Source organism: Rhineura floridana, chromosome 10, assembly GCF_030035675.1.
Source record: "Rhineura floridana isolate rRhiFlo1 chromosome 10, rRhiFlo1.hap2, whole genome shotgun sequence".
NCBI lineage: Eukaryota > Metazoa > Chordata > Lepidosauria > Squamata > Rhineuridae > Rhineura > Rhineura floridana.
In genome coordinates, this window is record NC_084489.1 from 19,653,393 (window position 1) to 19,672,265 (window position 18,873).

Here is an 18,873-nt window from a genome sequence, read left to right on the forward strand (position 1 = left end):
ATATTATTTTGGCCTCGAGAAGACCATCTACCACTCGTATTTATCAACATACCTGGGTGGCTTTCTCCAAGTGGTGTCAGTCCCACCACCATGATCCATCCCAAGCCACTGTGCATCAGGTGCTGCAATTTCTTCATAGCGGCTTTATGATGGGACTTCGACCCAACACTCTACGTCGACATGCGTCCACTCTGTCGTCCATTCTCTCAGTGTCCTTTCCTGGAGATCATATTTCCTCACATCCGTTCATCAAACGCTTTTTGAGGGGAGTCGCCCTACGCTCTCCGCCTGTTGTCCATCGGTTCCCTTCATGGAGTTGGCCGAAGGTTCTGCAGGCTTTGCAACGCCCTCCATTTGAACCCATCAGGTCTGTGCCCCTACGTATGCTGTCCTTCAAGGTCTTGTTTCTGATCGCAATCACATCTGCCAGACGCGTTTCGGAGTTGGGCGCATTGTCTTCTGCTCAACACCTCTGCGTCTTCCATAAGGACTCTGTTGTGCTGAAGACTGATCCTTCCTTCCGTCCCAAGGTCGATTCAGTTTTTCATTGCAACCAGGACATTGTTTTGCCTTCCTTTTGCCCGAATCCTACCCATCCGCTCGAGAAGGCTTGGCATTCGTTGGATGTTCGGAGGGCTCTCAAGACATACCTGTCTAGGACCCAAGAGATTCGAAGAATGGAGTCTCTGTTTGTATCCTTTCATCCAAGGTCTATGGGGCATAAAGTATCTAATTCTACCTTATCTCGTTGGTTAAGGGCATGCATTACTTTAGCATATGAGTCCCTGAAGCTGTCAGTTCCAGCTAGTCTAACGGCTCATTCTACCAGGTCAGCTGCCACTTCGGCTGCTTTTGCCACTAATGCTCCTGTTGCCAATATTTGTAGGGCTGCAGTCTGGTCTACCCCACACTCGTTTATAAGGCATTATAAAATTGATCGTTATGCCTCTGCTGACGCTTCTTTCGGCAGACGAGTGTTACAACAGGTTCTTAATAAGGATTAACACGTGGGTGGTCCCTCCCTGTATAGGCTGCTGTGGTACATCCCGCTGTGATGGCTGGACTCATAGGGAAAATGGACCATTGGTCTCACCTGAAGGGTGATTTTCCTATGAGTACGGACATCACGACCCTCCCAGTTGGAGGATGACTATATATTTTTTAATGTGTTATATATTACTGTTACGCTATTATATTTAAATTTAAGAGTGAAGTCAAGACTTCTAGTTCTGTTATACCGCTATGTTGCAGTCATGTTACTATGCATGGTACTATTGTGTTATTTTCCTGCTGCCAGGCCGGTTGGCCTTGTTCTTGTATCTTTAGATATTTCTCCTTAGACTCGCTGCGAATGAACTGGAGAGTGGGAGGGGCCTGACGCCCCTAGTCTTGACTTCAAAGACATTCTTGCCTTCGCACGATAGGTGGAGCTAACACCCTCTGTGATGTCCGTACTCATAGGAAAATCACCCTTCAGGTGAGACCAATGGTCCATTTTCAAATGAATATTATGTATTATATTATATACTTAATATACAAACATAATTCTTACATCTTAAATAGACTTGCAATAACCTTTGATTGATGCAAATGGATTTTATTACTTAATTATTTTGATGCTTATTCAAATTTTACTGAACTCTATCTACTTATGTTTATAGGAACACCTCCATTCTTCTCAGAAAGTGTTACTGAATTAGCAGAACAGATTTTACATAAAGATCCTTTCCCACCTACACAGCAAGGTATTGTTCTTACATTAAATATTAAACCTAGTGAAAAATAATTTTAGGAGTTTATAAAATTGGACAAACATGTGAATGGTTCACCTTACCTATCAGAGAAACTTGGAGGAGAAAGTCATTTGGAAACATTCCTAGGATGGAAAATATTTCAAGGATTGCTGCTAACTAATTTCTTTTTTAAAAGCACCTTTTGACAATACGTTAGAACAACATTCAGTTTTTCCCTGGTTTTTACAGTGCAACTCATCTTTATAATAAATGCTTGGGTAACAGGGATGGTTCTTAAGAAATGGAACGTCTCACTATCTAGCCCTTGGTAGTAATCAGAGAAGCTGGAAAAAAATGATATTATTTAAGAATGTCTTTCAAATTCAGTCATTGTGGCTTCATATGATTTTAGAGGGTCACATGGGACCAGGACATTACAGAGCGAGGACACTTTTCTGCCAGCCTGACTTTTGTGACCAACTAGAGGCTCAGTGTAACTGATGCACCTCCATATGGCCAAAAATGTCAAAGAAGTGGCTTTCCAGCACGTTCAGGAAAACAGAAGGCAAGCACAGGAAAGCTGTTGGCAGTCATTCACAGGAAGTGTATGAAGGGTATAGAGGAGATATGTTTTGGGAGTGACAGACACTGAGGGGAACAGCAAGAACTGAAAGGAATTTTGAGAGGAATATTCCAGATTTGGGGTGGTGCAGCTGTCAGAACTGGATTTCATATCTCATTAAGAATAGATATTGGCTGGGTTTTTTAAAAGTGGGCTGGTAAATGCAGTTCAGTTAAGGTAATAAATGTGCAAAGGTATTAAATTGATTTAGTTACATAAACAAATTGTAGTCCAGTTCTGCATCTTTATTTGTGTGTCAAACCTGTTTGTTCTAAGCAGGATCAATGTAGAGCTGATAAATGACTTCTTGATTATGATGAAATCAACCTTGTTACCCCGTATATTGTCCCAGTAATTCAGTTTCTGAGGATTGATGCCCTCACACCTCTTCTCCCCCAATCTATGGAGAAAAGTAAATATTGGAAACAATTACCAACTGTAATCACTGTCACATATTTTGCTTACCCTTCACTATAATTATGTCAATACAGACAGCTGTGAGCTTGATTCTATGCATTCATTCATTAAGGGTAATATATAAATTATTTTATTGTCTTTGGTAGTTAGTAAAATCATATTTGTTCTGAAATAGGATATCGCATTGTTATCTTACAGGCTCAGCCCATCTGAAACCATCTTCAGACTTCCTTAATTTGCTTGATTCTTTGCTTCAAAAGGATCCTCAAAAGAGGTAAAACTGTGGTTTGAGACCGAGCAGTTTTTAAATGATATATATACTAAAGCATAGTTTTTTAAAAATAGCTGGGAGTTTGTGGCATTTAAATTGCTACTGTATGAGAAGATTGTATAATTTCCCCCCATTATATTTAAAGATTTACTTGGGCCGAGCTGTTGCAGCATCCTTTCTGGAAAGATGCTTTTATTCAAATTCCCAGTGAATCTATCTCCAGCCAAGAAAGCTCCAGGTACAGTAGAAATTAATTTGAAAATTTAAGTTCCATTGCCTGTCAAACATTGTGTAAAAGATGCATACATGAGGTTGAAGGCTTCTGTCAAAAAGTGGGCTCTTATCTATAAATGTTTTGCTGCAACAAAATTGTTTGTGTTTAAGGCAAGAGTGGGGAACCTTTTCTGGCCAGCAGACCAGATCTTAATCTCTTTGACCCCTGGTGGGCCAAATTTGACAAGTGGGCAGGGCTGCCAACCTGTCATAGGGACATCAGGCAGGGGTGCCAACAGGATTTTCTGGGCCCAGCATACTGTATGTGGATTGGCCCCTCTGCTGCACTTGCAAAAGAAAAAACAAATTTGCATAAAATGTGCATACACTTTATGTTGTTTGCAAATTTATAACCACTTTTGCAGGCGGGGGAGGTGGAGCCCCCCCAAAATAAATCAAGGGTCATACACAAGTAATAAGCTGTCCGACAGACAGAATATCAATACATGAACCTCTATTCATAGTTCCAAACTGGAAAAGCCTTGCTCTGTTTAATATCTGCTCTCCGTTTATCATATTTAATATCTGTTTAAGCCCTGCTCCAGTGCCAATCCTAAACCATGCAAATAAGTGATGAGTTGTAAATGAGTTAATGTTACCGTAGATCTTTGGTCTGCAGCAATTCTATTCAGATGCTTGTTCTTAGATAAATTCAGTATTTGAATAGGTAAAAATCAAACAATGTATTAATTTGTTGTGGTTATTTATGAATACCTTGTAATAAATGCAGCATTTTTTTTCCATTTTTGAGCAAAAATAATTTGGAATCCCCACTCAGCCATGAAGCTCACTTGGTGCCCTTTGGGAAGTCACTGTCTCTTCACCCAATATACTGCACAGGGTTGTTGGGAGGATAAAATGGAAAGAGGAGAACCATGTACATCAACTTGAGCTCTTTGATGACAACAATCAATTTAAGTGTTTATATCAGCAGCACCAATCCACCCCAGGAACCTATCATATTTCCACTCCCCAAGAGTGGGAAAGCAACTAATTCCCTTCCCTGTGTATTGCTGTCACCCCCCCCCCAGTAATAATAACAACACTTCATTTGTGAAGCACACCTTGAGCATTTCTCTCCCCACTCCACCATTCCACTGCTACATGCTAAAACAACAGCAACAAAACATATGGACAACTTGATATATATTACAAATTAACATCTGTAACTATAATTTGTGATATGGCATTCACACAGGTAAAAAAGGTGATGAGACACTAGAAATAAAAATAAACACAATGGCAGGAAAGCATGCCTCCTCCTACTTTCCATGTTTTGATTGCTATATTGCAGTTCTGACTTTGTGTGTGTGTGATATAGACACACACACATACAAACTGAGCATGTGTAGCTTCACATTTTATACAGTACGGCCCCACTCATATGGCGGGTTACGTTCTGGACCCCCGCCAAAAAGCTAAAACCGCTGAAAAGCGGAACTCATTGAATGGAATGGTGCGCAACGCCCGAAAACCGCCGTAAAAGTGGAACAAGCGCCATATAAGTGGGGCTTTAGTCTAATTGCATCTAATTGAGACCGCCGTAAAGCGGGGCCCTACTGTACTTGCTTAACTCATCATTGTCTTTGCTCACGTCCTGCCTTGCAGCAGTCACCCATTCCCTATGGCTGTTGTGAAGATATAGAAGGAAGTATCAAATGGCTGCTAAGGGAGACTTAGTGCTTGTTTTGTAGGCATCAAAGTTTGCTTATTTTGACCAAAGTGATACAACTTTGTACCAAAGAGGGACATTCTTCCCACCTCAATTAGTACAGCTCTAAGGCTTCACTCAGTCTTAATCTGGCCTGATTATTATGTGTTTAGATGCGTAAGTCCCAATTGTATTCAAGGAAGCTTACTCACAGGTTGGTGTGCACAGTGGACTCTCTCACCATAGACCCTTCTCTGCCATTTCCTCACAAAAAATCTGCAATCCTCTCTCCGCTTACCTGAGAGTAAGCCCCATTAAACTAAAGGAGACTTAGTTCTGAGCAGACATGTAGACCATTGTACTGTAATTTAATTACACAGTACATTCTTAACAAGTGCCTAGACTTCAGGTCCTATACAGAAGACATGCCTAAGCCTTTTTGCAAAGTTTTCAAGTTTGTATTTGCCATTATGTGTGTGTGTCATTAACATCCATCCATACTTGCTCTGTAGTGAATCTGCAGAAACGTCTAGGGAGTACCTGATCCCACACAGAGATTACAAGGAGACAAGCTACTAGCCAGAAAGAAAAGTGCAGGGGAAAACAGCAGCTCTTTAGGACTCCAGTGATCCCTGTTGTTCAAACAACTCACTTGTCAGTCACAGCTCTGATTCACTCATTGGCTAAAACTAATGAAAGACAAGAGGGGCCAAGCTGCCTTATCTCACAGAAGTCACTTAGAAGGTTAAGGTTTGTCTGGATATTTTGCTTCATGTTTTGCTTCTGTTGGCTTGGGGCCCAGTACATGTGTACTCCTTGTGCCCTTCTCCTGCTAGCCCTGACATCAGGTGATGCTTCACTTTGTTTTTTTTTTTATCATTAATTTTTATTCAAATTTTCAAAAACAAAACAAAACAAAAATAATTAAACAATAAAATAAAATGTTGACTTCCGATTTGTCGCAGATCAGTTATAGGTCTACAATATATAACAAACCTGTCTCTTAAATTATATTACAAAATCACTTTCCTCCAGTAGTTATCTTAATTAATCATCAAATCTCATAAGCATTACTTTATTCTTTCCACAAAAAGTCAAACAGAGGTTTCAGTTCCTTGAGAAATATATCTATCAATTTTTCTCCAAATAAACATGTTGATTAATCCATCTCATCAAATCTGTTAGGTCCAATAATTTCAGTAGCCATTCTTCCATTGTCAATATCCCATAATAATCTTGCTGTCATAGCCATAGTCATATAATAAGAGTCTGATGAGAATTTCCTTTATCACAAATATTTCCTTGCCATCAATTCTGAATGTGTTGCTGAAATATTGTTGTAAAGTCATATCTCTGTTCTTCTTTTTTACGAAATGCACTGGCACATCTCTTGAGAGTTTTTCCATTGTCACATATCTGTAATTAATTCCATAGATTTTTTCTATGTCAAGCTCCATCATATCATTCCAGTCCAGAAATTTATCCAAGACATTGATAGCTTTATCTCTAATATCTTCATTAATTTCTTCAGAGACGTTGAATTCCAAACCGTAAATTTTATCTCTAATATCCATAAACTCCAAGTCTTTTTCCAGTTCCACATTTGTTCCAATCTCCAGGGCTTGCATCTTCCCTTTAATTTTTCTTTTTTCATCTTCTAATGCTTGTCCAGTTGTATCTCTGATCTCATCAACCTCCTCTCTCACAAGATCCCCTATTTCTTTAAGCTCCTGCTTCATTTTGCCAAATTCAATTTTCATCTCCTGTCTACCCTGTCTCAGGGTTTGTTTCGTTATCTCAATCTCATCCATTATTTTCTGAAGCATAGTTACTTCCAGGATCTCAGCCACTTTCTTGATTGCCATTCTTAAAACCACGAAGAAGAAAAAAACCCACTTCTTATTCCAGCAACAATTGGGTTAATATTCCAAGCCTGATGACATCACAGTGTAGACAGCACAGCCTGCCTTATCTCTTATATGTTCAGGAATGCAAAACAAATTTAGTTCACAGCATCAAAACAGTTAGTGGCATCGTGAACAAGCAGATTCGTCAAAATGAAATAGACCAAAAAAAATAGTCCCAGACATATAATACTCCAAAAGTTCATAAATCAGATTTATTTATTTTTTTTCTCCTCGGAATAGAAATCCAACATCCGTTTGTGTCTTTAAAATGCACAAATTCCAGGCCAGCTTTTTGCAATAATAACAAAGATAAGCTTTTTCAATTTCTTTCCTCCTTAATTTCGTGAATGAAAGAGAAGAGTTATAACTCACCCAGGGATTCTTTATAGCTGATTCATTGACAAATCTCTTTTTGCTGCAACAATTTAAACCAGATGATAAAAATAGAAAGAAGGATGCTTGCCTGTTAAAATCTGTTTTCCTTTGAAGAAAAGATAAACGTGTCGCTTAATCAGTTAGAGCTTGTTTGGAAGTCCGTCCGGCACTGCTGGCTGAACCTTCTCTCATAAACTAATGAAATCCAGTCCTCCCAACAAACACAGGCTTTTGTGGTTAATCTCTACGTTTCTCCCTGCCCGGGAGAAAGTCTTTACCAGTAAAAAAAAAAAACGTTCTGACTGATTTTAAAACTGAAAAAGCTTCCTCTGAGACGAGAGCTCGTCTCAAAGGCAGGCACAGGAGAAGTCACCCTTCCCGGAAGTCCCAGGTGATGCTTCACTTTGAAGCCGTGATCGTTTGAACCTCTCAACTTGGTCAGGGGCTTTCAAACAGCCCTTTGGTAAATATCCCCACTCTGCTCTTTAAGCCTCTGATTTTCAGAAGTTTAAAGAGCAGTGTGAGACTGTTGGGGAAAGGGCTTTAAAACAGTTTCGCACAGTTTTCAGAGGTTCAAAAAGCAGGGCTTAGAGAAGCAGTTTCCACTGAATGGAAACCACTTTCTTCTTGAGCAAGGCAGGTTCCCACCACCCATCAGTTGATTCGTGTCTTGCTCCAGCAAAAGGATAACTTGGGAGTGCACCTTAAGGTCTCGATTGTTCCTTTGAACTCCCACCCTTACTCACCCCACACCTGATATCATATACTTCAGGGCAGGTGGGTGGAGCTTCCCAAAAAGCCTTGTCATTCAAATGGGGATGCCTGGCAGCCCAAGGTTGATCCACAGGCTGAAAGTTCCCCACTCCTTCTTTAAGGTGTCATATGACTCCTTGTTTTGGCTGCAACAGACTAACATGGCTACACCTCCTCACCTTTGACTGTAGTCACCCATTAGCAATGTAGCTAACTGGAAGTACAGTAACAGATATGAACTATTATGTGATTTATATGCTGTAGTAACTCTTTTGAACAATGTAAGCTGCACTGATACTATTATCACCTATCTTGCAGTTTATTGCTTTAATATTTATACACATGCTTTCAATAGGTGCATAAGATCTCCCTCATTCATGATTTAATTGTGGATGAGGCAACTGATCTGGCATGTATAACCGAGACCTGGGTGGGTGAGCAGGGAGGAATCGGTCTCTCCCAGCCATGTCCACCAGGGTAACTGGTTCAGCATCAGGGTAGACCTGAGGGTCGGGCAGGGGGGGTTACTGTGGTCTATAGGAGCTCCATCTCCCTCTGTAAGCAGTCCATGTGACCACTGGTCTGGAGTTTTTGCACCTTATGTTTGGTCAGCGGGACAGACTGGGGATTTTGTTGGTGTACCGCCCACCCCGCTGCCCAACAGACTCCCTAGTGGAGGTAATAGAGGTGGTCTCAGGTGTACTGTTGAGATCCCCCAGACTGTTGGTTCTGGGGGATCTCAACATCCATGCTGAGGCCACCTTATCTGAGGCAGCTCAGGATTTCATGGTCTCCATGACAACCATGGGACTGTCCTAATATGTCATTGGCCCAACACATGTAGCAGGGCATACTGTAGACTTGGTTTTTGCAACTGGACATGGAGATGGTGATCTGAATGTGGGGGGCCTTACATCAGTCCCTCTGTCATGGACAGATCACTGTTTGCTGAAGTTTAGATTTACAGTGGCTTTTCCCCTCTGCAAGGGTGGGGGACCTATTAAGTTGGTCCGCCCCTAGAGACTAATGGATCCGGATGGTTTCCAAAGGGCTCGGGGGAGTTTTCCGGCTGATAGGGCTGGCGTTCCTGTTGAAACCCTGGTTGAACTGTGGAATACAGAAATGACATGGGCAGTGGAGACGAACTCCTGGTGGATGCAATTATACACTGTTAAGTGCCTATGGTAAGCTGTATTTAGGGTCAGTGAGGGCAGCAAAAAAACTATTTTGCTGCCACTATCAAATCATCAATCTGCCGCCCAGCGGAGCTCTTCAGAATTGTCCGGGGGCTATTACACGCTGGCCCCAAGGACATGGTAGAACCATGTGAGGCCTGCTGTAATGAATTTGCTAGGCACTTCCAGGATAAAATCTTTAGCATCTGCCAGGACTTAGACTCCAGTGTTATAGCAGATGAATCAAGCAAGGTATCCAGAGCACAGCCTTGTCCTGATTTCTTGGATGAGTTTCAGTTGGTACAGCTTGAGGACATTGACAAGGTGGTTGGACAGGTTCGTGCAACCACTTCTGTGCTGGATCCTTGCCCTTCTTGGCTAAAAAGCTAGCAGGGATGGAACAACTGGCTGGTCCAGGGAAGTGATTAATGCCTCTCTGCGAGAGCAGGTAGTCCCTGGCTGCCTGAAAGAGGCGGTAGTGAGACCACTCCTGAAGAGACCCTACCTGGACCCAAAAAATCTTAATAACTATAGGCCGGCAGCAAATGTTCCATTCCTGGGCAAGGTCTTTGAACGAGTGGTGGCAGGCCAGCTCCAGACACGCTTGGATGAGACTGATTATCTGGATCCATTTCAGTCGGGTTTCAGGCCTGGTTTTGGCACGGAAACAGCCTTGGTCGCCCTGTATGATGACTTCTGTCGGGAGAGAGAAAGGGGGAGTGTAACTCTGTTGATTCTCCTTGATCTCTCAGTGGGTTTCGATACCATCGACCATGGTATTCTTCTGGGAAGACTGGCTGAGTTGGGAGTGGGAGGGACTGCATTGCAGTGGTTCCGCACCTACTTGGCGGTTCGGCTCCAGAAGGTGGTGCTTGGGGAACATTGCTTGGCACCCTGGAGTCTTTAGTATGGAGTTCCGCAGGGGTCACTTCTGTCCCCTATGCTGTTCAACATCTACATGAAACCATTGGGTGCGCTCATCCAGAGCTTTGGAGTGTGTTGCCATCAGTATGCTGATGACACGCAGCTCTATTTCTCCTTTTCATCGTCTTCAGGTGAGGCTGTCAATGTGCTGAACCGGTGCCTCGCTGTGACAATGGACTGGATGAGGGCTAATAAACTGAGGCTCAATCCAGACAAGACTGAGATGCTGTTAGTGGGTGGTTCTTCTGACCGGATGGTGGATGTCCAACCTGTCCTGGATGGGGTTGCACTCCCCCTGAAGGAGCAGGTTCGTAGCTTGGGGGTTCTCCTAGAACCATCTCTGTCACTTGAGGCTCAGGTAGCCTCGGTGGCACGGAGTGCCTTCTACCAACTTGGGTTGGTGGCCCAGCTGCGCCCCTATCTGGACAGGGATAACCTGGCTTCAGTTGTTCATGCTCTGGTAACTTCCAAGTTAGATTACTGCAATGCACTCTACGTGGGGCTGCCTTTGAAGACGGTTCGGAAACTGCAGCTTGTGCAAAATGCAGCGGCCAGATTGGTAACAGGGACCAGACAGTCCGAACATATAAAACTGATTCTGGCCCACTTGCATTGGCTGCCTGTACGTTTCCGAGCTCGACTCAAGGTGCTGGTTTTAACCTATAAAGCCTTACATGGCTTGGGACCACAATACCTGATGGAATGCCTCTCCCAACACGAAACCACCCGTACACTGTGCTCAATATCCCAGGCCCTCCTCCGGGTGCCTACTCCACAGGAAGCTGGGAGTCTGTCAACAAGGGAGAGGTCCTTCTCAGTGGTGGCCCCAAATTGTGGAATGGCACTGTTATCTTTTCAGCACCAGGTCAAGATTTTCCTCTTCTCCCAGGCATATTAGCATGTGTTTTTAAATTGCTTTTTAAAAATGTGTTTTAAATTTGTATATTTGTTTTTAATTGTTGTAAACCACCCAGAGAGCTTCGGCTATGGGGCGGTATACATATGCAATAAATAAATAAATTAACAGAATGAAGCCAATAAGGTAGACAGAGTCAATGTTTGGATCCTTTAATCCATTCACTTTGGGGAGAAGAGTAACAAGATCAACGGATTAAAGTGTGTATTTCTTTAGCATATGAGTCACTGAGATTGCCTGTACTCAAAAATATTGTAGCACATTCAATGAGGGCATTCTTTACTTCTGCAGCAGTTTTGCTTAATGCACCTCTTCATGAGGTCTGCAGAGTGGCCACATGGGTCACTCCAATGTACTTTGTAAGACATTATAATATAGATGCACTATACACTTCTGCAAAGGCGGTGTTCAGGAGGCAAGTCGTCCACATATTCTTTGAGCATTGGTATTAACCCACCCTGGAGGTACAAACTTTAATACATCCTGCCATGTCATGTATTTCCCACTTCCAGAGAAGGGGCTGTTTTCCTTAGCTGAAAGGTGTTTCTCAGAGGTTTAAACACATGACATGTGCCCTTCCATGTTAGGGTAGAAGTAATGTTATAAAGAGTTGCTATTCTTTAGCTTTGGTTTTTGATAGTGTGTTGTTTGTACAATGTTATTTCATTGTGTGAGTGTTCTAAGATGTGTTCATTCTTGCCATGAAATGGATTGAGGGGGATTGCGCCCAACAAAGGCCAGTCTCTGTTTCCTGTCTCTGGACATGAGAGAGCAGCGTAACCCCAATAATGTCATGTGTTCAACACCTCTGAGAAACACCTTTTGGGAAAGGACAATGGTTCCTTCAGTTCCAGTGGCTTTCCTAATTCCATGCTGCTGCCACCATTGAATATCGCTTATACCCTTACCTTACCAGTAACTCTAGTAATTGTGAGATTTAGGCATGGTATAAAGCAAGTCATGTTTAGTGACTGTATTTAACAAATGTATTAATGTCTATTTGTTACAAGATTATGTAGTGCACAAGCTTAAAGTGATTCCTTTAATATAGTACTTTCTTTTTATTTATTTATTTGTTATTTAATTTCTTTCCCGCCCTTCCTCCCAGCAGGAGCCCAGGGCGGCAAACAAAGTGCTAAAAACACTTTAAGACATCATAAAAACAGATCTTAAAATACGTTTTGATTGCTGTAAACCTCCCAGAGAGCTTCGGCTATGGGGCAGTATACAAGTGCAATAAAATAAACAAATAAATAAATTAAAACAAAGTGTTAAAAACATTTTTAAAAAATAACTAAGAAAGGGTTAAAAACATTATTAAAAAAACATATTAAGCAATTCTAACACAGATGCAGACTTGGATAGGTCTCAACCTAAAAGGCTTGTTGAAAGAGGAAAGTCTTCAAAAGGCGCCGAAAAGATAGCAGAGATGGCACCTGCCTAATATTCAAAGGGAGGGAATTCCACAGGGTAGGTGCCGCCACACTAAAGGTCTGTTTCCTATATCATGCAGAACGAACCTCCTGATAAGATGGTATCTGCAGGAGGCCCTCACCTGCAGAGCGCAGTGATCGACTGGGCATATAAGGGGTAAGACGGTCTTTCAGGTATCCTCGTCCCGAGCTGTGTAGGCCTTTGTACACCAAAACTAGAGCCTTGAGCTTGGGTACCTTTTAAATGGGTATATACTTTGCTGACTTTTTACTGTAACTTTAAATACCAACAGCTTATTTTATACTATTTTTATAAACCAAAACAGCTTGAGGAAGCAGTTAGTTACCATCTTAGAACTCTTTTGCCAGATTGTCTTTGTGTTAATTCCACCTCACTAAGCCTCACAAAGCACTATAAGTGAGAGCTTTTGTTGAATCCTCTGTTTCAACCCCTACTGACGTATTGAAGCACAGGTCTATTTTTGCTGTCCTGTCCTGGAATCTTCCTCTGGCTGTCCTACCAGAGCCTAGTATTCCAAACCATCTCTCACTTATTTCTGCTCAGTGCTATAGACAGATTCTACCCTTGTCTCTTCAACCTAATCGAAGTATTCAGCTACTCCAGCAAATCTTTGGCCACCAACCACTCCGCCCTCTCCTTAGGTCTTCTTTCTTCTTCCTTGATCCTCTGCTGTCTTCTGGCTATCCACCACAAACTCCCAAGCCTCATCCAGCACAGACTCTATTCCAACCAAAAAAGACTCTCTGAATAACAAATAACTTACCTCAGACTGACCCTGACTGACTAGCACCAGCCATATATTCACTTTTTGTCCCCTCCCCCCCCGTTTACCCCATCCAATCACGCTGGCTGTGTACACAATTACCTTTACTCTGGTTTCAGTGTGCTCCCACTCTTGTATTCTGAATCTATGTACACACATCATTGCCCTCAATTGACATGCAGTACTGTATATCTTGTAGTTTCTGTTAAAATACTGTGTTTTAATGCGCACTCCCCCAAGCCAGCTTTGATCGGACTTCAGAACTGTAGGCTTACTTGATCTGCAGTGAATTCAAGTTGTGTACAAAGTGAAATGCTTACCTTTCCTTCTGGGGGAGGTTCTACAGAACTGATGTAGTGTGATTGCAGGGAAGCATCCCACTTCCAACCTACCCTCCACTTGCCATCTTCTTCTAATCCTGTTGACTCAAAACTAACACTGCAATCCTAACCATATCTATTCAGAAATGAGTCCCATTGAAATCAGTGGGGCTTATTCCCTGGTAAGTGGAGTTATGATTGCAGCCTACATCTTGCTCATTTCAATATACCTTATTTCCAAGTAATTGCAATTAGCATTACAATCTTAAAACAAGATTTTTATTTTTTTTGGTGGGGAGAAGAGATCCATGCTTGCCTTTGCACGTCCGAGCCCTTGTTCCTCACTGCTGAGTCTCACCAAACAAGATTATATAAAGTACTGACACTGGGAGAAACAAAGCTGTGACCCATCTCCAGGCAGGTGCCACAAAAGGTGAAGGGGAGCAGAGAGTGCTGCTAAAAGTCAACACTAGCTACCAGCCCCCCCCTCCCCTTTCCAAGCTGCAAACTGTCACCCAGTTCCAATCTTCCCTCCAAGGAGCTCAAGGTGGTGTATCATCATACAATACTGTATCTGTAAGATGTATAGACACATTCTCTGAAAGATGTATCTAAATTTAGAAGATTGTCTCACATCTGGAAGATGTACCTAAATCTGGATGGTAGCATCTGGAAGATGTATAAGTTCGTACTCCTCCCCCGCATTTTATCCTTGCACCATTGTATCTGAAAGTTGTATAGGGTTGTGGCTGCAGATGACAGCATAATATAGATGATTTTCAGGGGAGTGGGGTTGAAGGGATGAAAGCTTCAAGAACAGGAGTTGAGGATGGGTGGGGAAAGCAACCAGGCAGTTTGCATCCATGCCCCCTGTCTGCCTACTGGTGTGGACAGATAGCATGATGTGAAAATACATCAGAGCATACTGATGAGTACAGCAAGGAGCAAATGTGATTTGAAACACATTCAGGGGAAATGACCTTGGTGCATATTAAGCTGGTAATGTGTACATAGCCACTGTTTAACTAAGAATTCTAAACTTACAATTACCAACCAGAATATTAATATCTTCTATGATTTTCCATACTGAAAAGTTATATCTCTAGTCCCTCCTCAGCTGTAAGTTAAAGTTAAGTTAAACCAATTTTCACGTGATCAGACAAGACTTCCCCCATCAAACACATTACATGTACATTACAGTACAAATGTCAAAATGTATTACACGATATCCACTCGAGCAGTTTCAGCAAACAGGAGTTCTTCACGCTGCCTGTCTGTCAAACTATATGGATTGGATCCATAAGAACATAAGAAGAGCTGCTAGACCATCTAGTCCATCATCCTGTTCTCACAGTGGCCAGCCAGATGCCAATGGGCAATGCCAATGGGAAGTCTGTAAACAGGTCCCAAGTGCAAGAGCACTCTCCCCTCCTGTGGCTTCTGGCAACTGCTTTCAGAAGCATGTTGCTATCCAGGCTAAGGCTGAACTCCTATACCCACTTCCCCGAGAGTAAGTTTCATTGAATTCAGTGTGACTGACTTTTGAGTAAACATGATTGTGCTTTAAGTTACTTTCACTGACATCTCATTGAAATCAATGGGACTTAACTTCAACTAACAGTCTGGATCTGGTATTAGTAGTGCTATATTCTATAACAGTATATATATATATGGCAATAAAGGTAAGCCCTCTGATTCAATATAATCTTAAGTTTTGTTACACTCCCTTAAGAAGCAAATTCTATCCCTTGCAGTATTGCTTGACCAGTACACCAGCCTCCTAGAATTCCAACCATGGAAGCTACAAACTGTTTCAGTAAAAGTGATTTTTTTTTGCTGGTAGTGAAGTCTACTAAGTTCTTTTTGATATGGTTACAAATACCTCAACTATATTTTTATATTGCCTGTTACATTTTATTGTGTTTTACTGATTTTCTTGTATATTGCTCTGATCTCTGAAATAACTTATTCCCAAAGCTCCTTATATTCTGATCTGTAAATAAATAAATAAAAAATTACTTTTACAATACTATTTCAATTGTTTAAACTTCCAGCTTAAAAAAAATACAGTGAAAGCAAGCTATATTAACGTCAAAGTGCTTTTCATTATCCTTTGTTTGAACAGCAGTGGAAATGCTGAGCTGTTTGAACCTGGAAAGTCTGAGGTTCAGTTAGAGAGAAAAAACCTCCCAGGTATTATGTCCACAAGAACAGAAAACAATCAACTTAACAGATCTTTCAAGTTAGGTAAGATTACACCTTCATTTCATGTGTCAGTTCAATGGTTCTCACACTTTTTTCCCTGCAGACTACTTGAAAATTGCTGATGGTCTTGGTGGACCATTTAATTATTTTTCTACCTCTTGTAGCAATTGTAATGCACTGTGCTAAGTGCTGTATGATTTTAATTGTATTTTTATTACTTCTTTAATTCCTTATATATTGCATTTTATTGTATTACAATTTGCATTCCATAGAATTCTAATGGTAATACAATAAAATACAATATAAGAAATTGAAGAAGCAGTAAAAATACAGTTAAAAATCAATGTGAATATTTAATATGGACAAGCCATGGACAACCTGAACAAAGCTTATGGGTCACAGTTTGGGAACCCCTGTATTAGTGTAATGTAAAATTCAGAAATGTGTGCTTGAAACATTACATTCATATACATTGTTCAGGTTGGTTAAAATACAGTGTTTTCTTTCTTTGCCAGAAAATCCAGAAGAGCTGCGCCCTAAAAATGCTAGTGATGGTGAATCAAATGAATCTATCTTTCTTCTCAGGTATGAGAACATCACATCCCCTTTAAAGACATTTTTAGGATTTGTTCTTGTTTTTTTCAGGGTTTTTTGTTGATCAGTGATAAATATGCCTAACTCATAGAGGCACTCTCTTCATTCAGTTTCATGTGTTCAAGGGTTTAGAACGCAGCACAGGACACTAGCTGAATTATAGTGAGCATTGACGAAATTCTTTATCATAATGAGATTAAGAGGTCATCCCTAGAAGGACAATATGAAATGTGAGAATTTGCATTGAGTACCTACGTTTAAAAATGGTTAATTTAATTCAGTAATCATTTTGTGGTCATTCAGTCATACTACAGTCTTTATACATGTATGAATTTGAACATTCCTAAGTTCATTTCCTTCCAGTGACTCATATGAAAAGAGTGAAATTAGCATGTCAATTCAGATTTAATGAGAATGCAAATTTCCTTTACAAAGGTGTCACAATTCATTGTATAAGTATTTTGAGTTAACAAATGTATTTATATACATAGTATAAAGAATTATAGTAAAATCTTATGAGGAAACACTTAAAATGTAATAAATAGGGGTAAGTTTAATTGTAATTATTCATACTATTCTGTATGAATAGTAGTTGTGTAGAGGGTCCAAAATCTAGAACATACTTGGAATAATGTGCATTTCAGTGTTCTGTTTGTTTGCATTATGCATGCATTGTCTTTCAGTTCTCGTCCCACCCCTAGAACTAGCACTGCAGTAGAAAGAAACAGTGCTGCTACTGTTCTGTCTACAAATTCAGCTCACACAGCATCTCCATGTCCTTCAGCAAAGGTGAGTGTAGGTTGAAGGAAGCAGAATCCAGAAGCTGAATTCTGTATGACTGCTGTATAAAAACAGAGAAGAGGCAGAGCTGCCAAATCCTAACTAAGAAAAGACGGCATTACTGAAGCCAATGATGGTGATAATATAATTGACGGTGTTAAAAGATGAGGTCTTTATATTTGACTGGAAGGCAATAATTGGTAATTCTTGCTGAAACTCAGTTTGGTAGAATAAAATAAGCACAAAGTAGACTGGAGATTATCAGAGAGCTATAGGTTAATATGTACGGTCCAATCTTAGCCATTTATGATGTTTTAAATTGTTTTTAGTGCTTTTGTTTGCTGTCCTGGAGTCCTGCTGGGAGGAAGGGTGGGATATAAATCAAATAATAAATAAATAAATATATTCAGAAGGAAATGTCATTTATTTCAGAGGAGCATATTTCCAAGTGTGAAACCTTATGACTGTGATTGTAGATGCAGTACCAGAAAGATCACACCTTCAATAACCTTCAGAGCAGTAGAATGATGGGATGGTAACAAGAACAAAATAATAAATCTATAGGTTATGAGCATATATGCAGAGATGCATTCCTGCCTGAAAACTGAGCTGTATGAGGAAGGTGAGAGAATGTGTAAAGATGAGAGAAGGAAAGAATGATGGGGAAAAAAGATTGCGAAGGGGTGGGATAAAGTGAGGAGAAAGTGAAGCAGTTAAATTAGCTATAGCAAGCAAGAAGAATACAGAAAGATCAGAATACATTTACAGTGGAATATATCTGAGTGATTTTTATTCTGTTCTTTACATGATGAGAACAAACGAAATTGCATAAGATTATGATAATTATTTTGTACACCAGGAAATGGTGAGCAAAATTTTAACTGTTTTCATATTGTTTAATTGATAGTTCCTAAGGTACTTTTCTAGTCAGTGGGATGCATTACATTAATGCATGTCTCAAGGATCAATATTATCCCTTTTGGAAACAGAAATTAATTCGACTGCCCATGCTGATATTTTTTTAAGCTGGCGAGGAAAACCGTTCGGTGCCTTTTAATAATAAATTCAGGAGTTGTATAATATCTGCTGTGTTTAAAAACATATTATTATAAATACTATTAATGTTTGCTTATATTCTAGGAGAAAAACATATACTGCAGCCAGCAGGATTTAGAGTTGAAAGTGAAAGAGCTTATCTTTATGGAGTCCGAACTAATCGTTACTCCTGTTATTGACAATCCAAAGGTACTACTAAAACTTCCTACACACAAATAATATGTTCAGGAACTTATAGTGCTTTTTTGTTATTTCTTGCACTGCATGGAGAAATCTTCAACCCTTTTATTTCCATGTAATGGCCCTCCCTGGTTCCTGTGGTTTTATATGAAAATCTTATGCTAATCAGAACGACAATTTTTGTACCTGATAGCACGTCACGTTAACAAAAGCATCTAGACTTACTATACTTTTTTTGTGTTTCTCTTTGTGTGCATTCCAAGAGTTTGCAAACTATGATGTTGTACTCGATATAATCAGTTTAAAGGGTTTAGTTCGTTGGTTGTTGTCTTGCTTTGTTATCATCCCACACTTTCGTACTTGTGAGAGTTATTGTATGTTATCTTCGCAACACCTCCAAAAGGTAGATTAGGATGAGAGTGTGTGATTTGCTTGAGATCATACACTGAGTTTTATGGCTAAGAAGGGACTTGAACTCAGACTTGAATCCTGAGACTCATTTC

General features: G+C 40.6%; 1 protein-coding gene across 10 annotated transcripts in view; it reads left to right on the top strand.

Annotated features, from left to right (window-relative positions):
* The window catches only part of ULK4 (unc-51 like kinase 4), a 447,010-nt gene that overhangs the window by 16,760 nt on the left and 411,377 nt on the right, over positions 1-18,873 (top strand). For all 10 annotated transcript variants that reach the window (XM_061587596.1, XM_061587594.1, XM_061587592.1 and 7 more), the window contains exons 7-13: positions 1,662-1,745; positions 2,971-3,046; positions 3,189-3,281; positions 15,681-15,802; positions 16,276-16,345; positions 17,038-17,143; positions 18,275-18,379. In XM_061587596.1, coding sequence (XP_061443580.1) covers positions 1,662-1,745; positions 2,971-3,046; positions 3,189-3,281; positions 15,681-15,802; positions 16,276-16,345; positions 17,038-17,143; positions 18,275-18,379 — 656 coding nt within the window. The remainder of the gene's footprint in view (positions 1-1,661; positions 1,746-2,970; positions 3,047-3,188; positions 3,282-15,680; positions 15,803-16,275; positions 16,346-17,037; positions 17,144-18,274; positions 18,380-18,873) is intronic.